The 10,148-nt window shown below is 49.1% G+C and overlaps 2 protein-coding genes across 2 annotated transcripts in view; one reads left to right on the top strand and one right to left on the bottom strand.

Annotated features, from left to right (window-relative positions):
- Nucleotides 1-2,120, top strand: part of SCTR (secretin receptor) — a 181,827-nt gene extending 179,707 nt beyond the window's left edge. Inside the window, 1 exon segment of the mRNA XM_007938163.2 lies at nt 1,950-2,120. Within this exon segment, the coding sequence (XP_007936354.2) occupies nt 1,950-2,120 (171 nt within the window).
- Nucleotides 2,121-3,664: 1,544 nt separating this feature from the next.
- TMEM37 (transmembrane protein 37) lies at nt 3,665-9,647 on the bottom strand. Its single transcript, XM_007938151.1, has 2 exons — nt 9,627-9,647; nt 3,665-4,237 (listed from the first exon to the last, which is right to left on the bottom strand). Exons 1-2 carry the CDS (start codon nt 9,645-9,647, stop codon nt 3,665-3,667), a joined length of 594 nt encoding a protein of 197 aa, XP_007936342.1.
- Between the last annotated feature and the right edge of the window lie 501 nt (nt 9,648-10,148).

The raw sequence follows: 10,148 nt of genomic DNA, 5'->3' as shown, positions 1-10,148 counted from the left end.
TTTACTAAAAAAAAAAAAAAGGAGTGTGAGCTCAGTAACTTGCACAGCAGAATCACTGGAGGGCTTTTTCAAACAGACTGCTGGGCCCTGGGTGGCACATATGGTTTGTGCTCAACAACTATCTGAAAGGTTGGTGGTTTGAAGTGCCCACTGATACCATGGAAGACAGGCCTGGTGTCTTCTGTAAAGATTACAGCCAAGAAAACCTTGTAGAGCAGTTCTACTCTCTAACACGTGGGGGAAGTAGTTGGAATTGACTTGATGGGAATGGGTTTGGTTTGGTTTGGCTGGGTCCTAGCACATGCAGAGGAGCTCTGGTAGCGTAGTGCCTAAGGCACTTGACTGCTAACCAGAAGTCTGGCGGTTCAAACCCACCAGCCACTCCTCGGAAGGAAGGTTGAGCAATCTACTTCCATAGTGATACCGCCTCGGAAACCCAAGGAGTCCTTATGAGTCGGGTCCAAGTTGGCAGCAAATAACAACCAACGACAGCCCATTCAGAGTTAGCAAAAATTCAGTAGGTCTGGGTTGGGGCCTGAGAATGGATTTTAACAAGCACTCTGGGTGATTCTTAAGTAAGTTCAGGAAATGCAGGAGGAAATACAGGTACCCCAACCGGATACCACACTCTGCAGCTTGTTCCATGGGCAGGCCTCAGTAATCCCAGGTATAAAGGGAGGAACTCAAATGAAATGCCTGCAACTTAGTCCTCATAGGTCTCCAAATGAGTGTGGACTCATTCCCTGGGGGCTGTATACTTCCCTGGGGGACTGACCCTTACACAGAGCAGCTGAGTCACTACACAAGGTCCCTGGCACATGGACACTATGCTGTCAACATGAGTTGAATATGGTTCTGCACACAAGAGCTTTCTGTGACTATAGACCCTCTACCTAGTTCACCACACTTGCATGGGAATAACGTCTGGTGTTTTCCAAAATTCAAACATCAGGCCTAGCCTCCAAGGCTTCAGATGTGCTGCCTCAGCTGAAGTTTTTGAGGGAAATTTCCAAAGAGTAATTTTCTGGCTCCTACAAACATTCTGCACTCAGGTAATCTCATGGGAATCCATTGTCCTAAGTGATCTGAGTTCTGCAGTTCGTAAAACAAACCACAAATCCCTTCTTTGAAACACTATGAAATGAGACTTCAAGTGGAAGTGCTCAGGGTAGCTGGCCCTCAGTGATCCCAAAAAACCAAACCAGTTGCTGCTGAGTCTATTGCTACTCATAGCAACCCCATGTTTGTCAGAGTAGAACTGTGCTCCATAGGTGGTTTGTTTTTTTTTTTTTTAACTTTTTATTGTGATTTGGTACAATTTTACAAAGCAGATTTGTTTTACATTCAACAGTTAATACACATTTTGTTTTGTGACACTGATTACAATCCCCATAATGTAACAACTCTTCTCCGACCTCCCTGTGGTTACTCCTTCTGTGTCCTTACATATGCATTCCTGCCTGCCTAGCTTTCTCCCTGTGCAAATGCTGCAGTTAGAGACTGGTGAAAACCCTGAGATTATGCCCAAGTCACCCTTCAGGCCTGGAATGGACTTACTCCCTTGGCTGAACACTCAAACAACAGACAGGCCTGAGCTGAACAACTAAACCAGGGAGATGTACTCCTTAGAACAATCGCTAGGGTTTTCAATGGCTGATTTTTCAGATCATCAGAACTTTCATCCAAGGCACTTCTGGGTGTACCTGAACCTCCAAACTTTCAGTTAGCAGCTGAACATGTTAACCGTTTGCCCTGCCAGGGACTCCCAGTCTTAGTACTCGCTGGATATTGGTGGTGGAAGTGGTCAATCTGCATGGCCTGTGGGAGGGACAGGGCAGCTGACTGGGCAGGAGAGGCAGGGCCTGTACAGAGGCCCTGGTAGGAGTGAGTAGGGCTCTGGGCACAGGCGGCCCTTCCCTCCCAAGCTGATGGCTGGTCTTTGGGGACAGGTGCAGCTGGAGGTTCAGAAGAAGTGGCAGCAGTGGCACCTCCGTGAGTTCCCCCTGCGCCCCATGATGCCCAGCTCCTCCTTCAGCAATGGCACTAGTGCCCTCACCCACAGCACGAAGGCTAGCCCCTCAGAGCAAAGCTGGGGCACCTGCTGAGCCAGTGTCATCTGAGAGGCATGGACAGAGGCCAAGAAGGGAAGAGTCCAAGGATTACAGAGGGGCAGAGATGTAAGCTCTGAGACTGTTTCTGGACTCTCCCCAGTCCTGCACCAAGCCTGTTCCCAGGTCTGGGGCCCAAACTACAATTCTGGCTTTAGGTGACCCTGGAAAAATGCTAGATGTTGGCTCCCTAGCTCTCCTACTTCCACTTGCAGGTGAGAGTCGGGAGGTCATCTCTGTGCACCTATGGACTGCTCCTGGCATAGAAAAGGCAGATTCCCATTTGGCAGGGCTAAGAAGCTGTGCCTGGACTCAGCTTTGATGAGGTCTGTTCTTTGTAAAACCTATTAATCCAGATACCTTTCCCAGGTGATCTCTATGGACTCTGTGTGTCTCAGAATAAAAGTTTTAAAAATCATTACAGAAATCAGCCCAGCTCAGGAAGGGGACCTGCCTAGACAAAGGAAGGGCACACACCGAAGAAACCCAGAATTCACTGGGTGGGGGATTTAGGGGGATCCAGAATAGAATGAAATGGGTGAACACAAAACCTCACCAGCTATCAGCAGAAAAAGACTCAATGTACAAAATTGTAGCTCTGCCAGCAAGCATGGAAATCTCCACTGATCTCCAGCCCCCCTCTACCTCACTTATCCCCAGAATGGTGATTAATCATTACACAAGGTCTCCCCCTTAGCCTCTGGAAAGGCTGGCTGGTCCAACAGGTCAAGATCCATGCTCTTGAATAACAGGCATTTTCTAGGATGAAAATGGTAGCTTGAGACTGTGAGCCTTGCAAACAAAATGGACACACACACTCTCTTGAGGAAGGACTGTATATCAGAAGTCCTGAAGGAGAAAGGAAAGCCATCTTAAAGCAGGATTCCCACAGGCATAGTCCCAAGAGGGGCAGCTGCTGGAAGCCAGGGTTACCCAGGGATCATAGGGCCCCCAAAAGGCAAGAGTCAAATGAAGTCCAATTCTGAGGGGACCCTGAACTCTACCTCTTTGATATGAACAATGGTGGAGCCAGGGAAACAACCACAAAGGGCCTGTGTGCTGGTGGAAGAAAGTCCTAGGCACTGATTGGACCCTTAGCTGGAAAAGTGATCCCCTCTTAGCAGCCCTGGGAGGCTCCAGAAGCCCCCCACCCCACAGACCAGCAGAGAATCAATGAAACAGATATGAACTGTACTTGGCAATACAACTGGTCTTGGCACCAGTTACCCTATCTGCCTCCAAATCTATTCCAGTCCTGGGAGGAAGGATTCAGGAAAAGAGTTTTAAAAATGTTTTTTGTCTTCTAAAATCAACATCCTAATAACTTGGCTAAGCCTGTGCAGCTGGTGGCACTGAGGCACCTCCTGGCCTGTGGCCCTGCAGACCAGCTATAAAGGCCTTAGGGCCATTTCAGGCTAACCACCCAAAGCTTAGTGGCTAAGATGCAACAGTTTCAAGGTTATTGTCCAAACCCTACACCAATCCAAGGTCAAATTTCAGAAAAGTCCCATTTTGACCATGCTTTCTTGTAAACCTGATATCCCCAGAGGGGGGTTCTAAAATTTCCTTGAATGGTCCCAGGGATGTGTGATGCTATTGATGTGAAGGCCACTGAGGGCATTCAGGAAGAAGAGGAAGGAGGCTGTGAACTCGCACCAGAACATCAGGGTGAAGCCGACGAGCGTGACCTGGTTCCTAAGGAGGATCACGAAGCTCAGGAGCCCCCCGGAGGAGAGGATGAAAGAGACGAAGAGAAGCACGGAGCCCATGGCCCATTTGCGCCGTGAGTGGAGGTCCTCACACACCTGGGATACCATGAGGAGCTCCAGGCCAAAGATGGCTGCCACCACGGCCAAGGCACCCACGCTGCGGGCCAGGCCCATGCCCACAGCCAGCCCAGGCACATGGGCCTGGTTCAGGTCTCGGAGGCAGTGTAGCCCACTTTGGTTGGCAGTGGTGCAGAAGTGCCACAGCCCAAAGAGGCGGTCCTCGGCCAGGAGCCAGTGGCCATCACAAATGGAGATGGAGGAGAGGACCACAGCCAGGGCAGCACACACGATAATCAGGGTCCGGACAAAGGATTCAAAGAAGGACCTGTGGGGCCTCCTCAGGGCCAGTGGCCTCTGGGCCTGCAAGACACATAGGATGGAGAACTGCAGTCAATGTCATGAAACAAAATGCGTATGAACTTCTGTATGGAAAATGAATTTGCTCTGTAAACTTTCACCCAAATTACAATAAAAATTTAAATAAATAAAAACATTATCCCCATAAAATAAATAAATAAGACACACAGGAGGCAGCCATGTCAGAGGAAGGGCCCATTCACACCCTTCTAACTCTTCAGGGGACTCCCCTGACTCCCTGTGGGAATCACTTTCTCTTTGACATGCCTTCCAACTTCCCATAACTGTAGTTTTTCTCTGGTCTTATGTGAAGCCTGGAGCACCCAACTTTTATTTATAACTTACCCATCTCCTCTTCATGTTTGAAGACATGGCCCAGACCTATCCTCTTTGGGGAAACCCCTAGCCCATTCTGCCTGTCCTCGGTCTTCCATTCCCAACTGTTCTGGTTACTTAGTGCCACTTAGACAGGAATATACCACAAATGGGATGGGCTTAACAAACAGGAATTTATTGTCTTACAGTTCAGGAGGCTAGAAGTCCGAGTTCCAAGTGCCAGGCTCTAGGGGTTGTGTGAAATCCCCTCGACCTTGGGCTTCAGCTTTGCCTCTTGATCCCAGCCCACTGAAGCTAGAGGCATTTCTTCACTCAAGCAGCTACTGGATGCTGAAGCTAACAAACCCAAGGTCAACAAATAAAATGGCACAGTCCTAATGTTACCAAATCACACAGCAGGCCATTAATTCAAGTCTATTAAGTCACAATTTAAGTCTATTAAGTCACTTATTGACTCAAGGTCAGTACAGCATGGCAGGCTGTTGAACGACGACATGGCTACATGCAGGGTCCTAGCGTGCCATAGGCTAGAGACTATCCCCAAGGCTTCTCCTTATATACAGGAAGCAGACCACATCCCAAAGGCAGCTACTCTGCTGCTTGTGGTAGATCCCACCATGGAGCTGATTGTCAGTCTCATCATATGCAATAACTACCACCAGCTGCCCAGCCACTCAACCAGGCCCAGCCAAGTTGACATACAAATTTAACTACCACACCAACCTATAAGCATTTACTGTTCAGTTATTCATCAGGCAATAAGAGTTCCCTGACCTTTGTTTCTTTAACAACTTTTATTTTATAATGGGTAGTGGTTGTGTAGCTGACCTCAAATCATGGCAACCCCAAGTATAATAGAATGAAATGCTGCCTGGTCCTGCATCATTCCCATGATGGGCTGTGGATTACTGTTGTGATCCAAAGCGTTTTCACTGGATGATTTTTGGAAGTAGATTGCCAGGCCTTTCTTCCTAATCTTATCCTGGAAGCTCTGCTGAAACCTGGTCAACTTCATAGCAATATGCATGCCTCTACTGACAAACTAGTGGCTCTTTTTGAGGTGCAATGGCCAGGAATTGAACCCGAATCTCCTACATGAGAAGTGAGAATTACCACTGAAGCACCACTGCCCTAATACAATGGGTAAGAAACCCAAATTCTTTTGCGCCAGCAAATCCCAGTCAGTTCTGAATTCAAAAGCCTGTCTTGGCTGGCTTGTGTAACCTTTCACATTTCTTTGCAAAAGAATTCCTGCCTGGCAAGATTTGGAAGGTAGTATGAGTGGTGGCATAGTGGTTAAAGCATTCGGCTGCTAACCAAAAGATCGGGGGTTCAAATCCACCAGGGCAGCTCCATAGGAGACAGATGAGGTGGCCTGCTTCAATAAAGATATACAGTCATGGAAAGCCTATAGGGTAATTCTACTCATTCCTATAGGGTTGCTAGGAGTTGGGATTGACTCAATGGCAGTGGTTTTTTTTTTGTTTTGTTTTAATGAAACACCTGGAAAATAATATATCAATACAAGGTTAATTTCCCCTCAATTTCTCTAGCATTTTCCCAGCGCACTTCTGCCTTTATCCTAATCCCCATACACTTGATTCTGCACTTCCCACATTTGGTCCAGGACTTCCTGTTTTCCTCAGTATTAAGTGATATTTGCACTTTGCCCTTTGGTCTTGCTTAGCCTGTACTGCACCCAGAACTTGCTGACCAAACTATCTGTTCTAGCAGCTTTGGGTGTGGGAGGCCACTGAGATTTTCCTTCAACCTCTGGTTCCAGCATCAGAAGAGTACACCACCACCCACTACACCTGTCTCCGGGCAAGCCTGGCTAGGTGTCTAGTGAGTTGGCTCTTATCTCACAATCCTGAGTCAATGCCAACCCCGAACGCAAAAGAAATAAAAAATTCAAAGGATAAAATTCTATACTAGGACTTATAAGCCCTGCATGACCTGGTTCTCCTGCCTCCCTCTCCAACTTCATCTCCCAGTGCCACTTCCCACTCCCCTCAGCCAAGCAGTCCTCTTTCCATGCCAAAGAACAAGCCTTGTGCTTTTCTTGCTTAGACATCCTCCACCTGAAAGCTCCTTCTGCCCTTCCCTTTTTTCTGTCCTTCATGTCTCAGCTTAAATGTCTCCTCCTCAGAGGTCTTTCCTGCTTACCCAAGCCAGAGTAGGCCCTCTCTGGTCATTCTTTTACCACTTGTCTTGGAGTTGACTCGGACTCCTTGTGAACCCACGTGTGTCAGAATAGAATCAGAGGGATTTCAGTGGCTGGATTTTTTTGGAAGCAGATTGCCAGGCCTTTCTTCCTAGGTGTCTATGAGTGGACTCGAATCTCCAACCTTTCAATTAGCAGCCAAGCATATTAACCTTTTCCACCACCCAAGGACTCCTCAACTACAACAGATCCCCTGTTATCTGCTTGAGACACTGGGGATCTAGGAATCTGTATTGAATTTCATCAGAAAAATAAAGCAAACTTTGAAAACCTCTATATTAATCTACCAACCATTAAAGACATTTTCTTGGGTGGGTTTCTTAACCTCTTTGGCCTTCATCTCATTTATAAAATGGAGTTGGTGACCTCTGCATGAAAGGAGTAGCCATGAAGGCACCTGGCCAGGTTACAACACCCCAGAGATGCATGCATTCCTGGGATGGAAGATCACCAGATGCAGAGAACAAAAGTCACAAAACCATAGCACCCAGAAACCTTTTGACCCTAGAAATCAGACTGTCTGCAGAGCAGGCACTGTCTCTTCCTTAGCCCCACCTATGCTGGGGACAGGGTGGACTTTAATCTCCAGGCCCTCAGATATTACATTAGGATCAGAAAGAGAAGACAGCTGAATGTTAGTTCATCCTTTTCTCTCTCCCACCCCAACCCAGTGCTTCATTTAAACAATAAAACTCCCAAGGATTAAATGAGTACATGTATATAAAAGTGCTTGGCATATGATCAGACTCGATTCATGAGAGCTATTAATATTATTAGTAATAACATACTTTGGAGTCTTCGCCCCTGACCTTCTACAACAAATACCATGCTGCCATTATCACTTCCACTGCATGAGGTCTCTCCTCAACCAATAGCACTCCCAAGTAGACACCCTGGGATCTTCCCTACTCATTCCCCATATCCCCAACCTCCAACATGTCTCTCATATTTGCCACCCCCCATCATCCACTGTGCCCAGGCCCTGATCATCATTATTAGCCTAAAATCACTTTAATTTGAAATTACTTCAAGTCTCCTAATGAGTCAACCTGCATCTCTGTTCCCTGAAGCCCTGTCTGACCCAGTCCGCTGGTGTGATCCCAGCCCATGGGTCATGAGCCACACTGCCCACTTTTGAGCTGTGTTGGATCTCTGGCAAGTTATTCTCATCCATTCTCATCCTCTCTTTCAGTCTCTCTCTTCCCCTCTGTTTCTTACAATGGATGTAACAGTACCTATGTCATATGGTGGTAGTGGGATGAAATGCATTACTACATGTGAAGTACTTAGAACAGTCCTTGCAGAGGTTAAATGCTCATTGAGTGTTAGGTACTATTACCATGCAATCATGGCACTCTTCCCCTCCTTGGGAAGGGCTAAAGCTCCCCAGCTCAGAGTAGAGTGCTGGGCTTGACCTCATTTATTCCCCATCCTAGCCCCATCCCATGATCCTCCTCCACTAACAATTCCATTCCCCTTCCCTTGCTATCAGCTTTCCGCCTCCACCGAGCACCAAGTCGTCCTCCCCAGCTAAAGTTAATCTGCCTGCACTTTTGCACCTCTTAATTTAGCACTCACTTCCCAATACCTCTTCTAAATCCTTGTTTACAAGTCTCTCTCCCAGATAGGACCTGTAAACTCCTCGCAAGGAGGGAATACACCTGATCCTACCCTCCAGTCCCTGCTTGTCCCTTCTTCCCAAAATCTGTTCATGAGTCAAGACCAGGCCCCCAAACAGAGGAGAAACTCACTGCACCCAACTCCCTGCCGAAAAGCATTCCTGAGATGGCCTAGAGATGGGTTATTCTTGTCACGGAAAAAAAAGGGGTGAGAGATTTGGAGCCCAAAGTCCTGCATTTGAATCTCAATTTTGCAGCCTATCTGGCAGCCTTGAGCACTGCCTCAACTTCTTGGCCTCAGTTACCTTATCTACTACATGGGCGTAGCAGGATCTACCTGAATTGTTGTCAGTGGGGATCAGAGGACTTGAAGGTAACTAAGTCAACGCCATGGGCTTCTGTAATTACCAGGGCAGTCCTTTCGAACTCCGAGGCGAGCTGGAATGCTTGAACATAAATGAAGCTCGCCTGCAGGGTAATAGACCAACCACCAACTGACTTCCCTTTGAAGAGCAGAAGGCCAGGGGGAAGGAGATAGGAATGTGTAGATTCTTTGCCAACCTAACATCTTGCACCACTCTAAGGCGAAACCCAATCTTGGGAGATGCGGGCCCCTTCCCTCGCCAGAAACTGGCAATTCTCAGGGCTCAAACCTTTTCTCCGAGATGTCTGCACGCCCCGCACAACCTAACCTTGGTTTGAATAAGGGAGATGGTCTTTCAATTCTCACCCGTAGGAAGTTCTGGGTTCCTAAGAAAGACGTCCTGTTAAATAAGGCAAACCACTCTTTGCAAGTGGAGTCTGTCAGTCCTCCACCGCAGACGCGCCACGTTTCTTAAAAAGTAGAGAGTCCTACCGCGAATCTAACCGACAAGATCACTGGGATATTCGGAACCTTGGAAATACAAAGAGAAGTGGAGAAATCTTTCCTAGTGGAGTTTGGGAGCCTAGGAGCTTCAAGGCTGTGTCCACAGAGGCCAGAGAAGACCGCGCCGCCAAAGCAACGCACGGGGGCGGGCACCCCCAAGTTGCTTCCCGCCCAACTGCCTCGGAACTCCGAAGGACCCAGCAGGTTTGCACCAGGGGCAGACAAGGCGGGGACACTCTTACGCCTGGACCAAGGCTGGGACTCGCTCTCAGTCTGGAACCCCGTCCCTCCCTCCCACCTCCCACCATCGGGCAGAACCCCCGCCCACCAGACCCTCCAAGCTACCCGCACGGCGATGGCGGTCATACTGCGCCGAGCTCTCGCCTCGCTGCTTCTAGGGCAGGCTGCAGCCGCCTGCGCCTGGGCTCCGGACCTTTCCTGGGGGCGGAGCGGGGAGGTTTGAGGGCGGGCGGGAAGGGAGGGGGCATTCAGAGCACAGCAATTAACCCCAAGGCAGGCGCCGCTGACCCCGACCGCCCTCCCGGCTCGTTTTACACTGAGTCAGCGGGGGCGGCCGGAGAAGCCCCCGGGGAGGGGGCGGCTCCAAGTGGGGGCAGGCCCGAAGCGGCGGACTGGGCGCGCAGATGCGAGGTCCGGACTGGAAATTGGGGAGGATGCCCCCGACCCCGAGTGCGAAAGATCAGGTCCTCCGGGAGGGGTTACCTAGCTGACTTTAGAGCCCGCGGTCATTCCTTGGCCCCCAGACCTCGAAGGACGACTTCTCAGGCGCAAATTTCTCAAGGGCTGGGGCGGAGGCAGCGGAAGGTCCTAACCCCAGCCGGTGCCTGCTAAGTCGGGTGTCTGGGG

Source organism: Orycteropus afer, unplaced genomic scaffold, assembly GCF_000298275.1.
Source record: "Orycteropus afer afer isolate SDZICR_OR568_19922 unplaced genomic scaffold, OryAfe1.0 scaffold00004, whole genome shotgun sequence".
In the NCBI taxonomy this organism is placed as follows: Eukaryota; Metazoa; Chordata; class Mammalia; order Tubulidentata; family Orycteropodidae; genus Orycteropus; species Orycteropus afer.
Note: the sequence above shows the minus strand (reverse complement) of the source record. Positions and strands in the feature narration are given on the sequence as shown.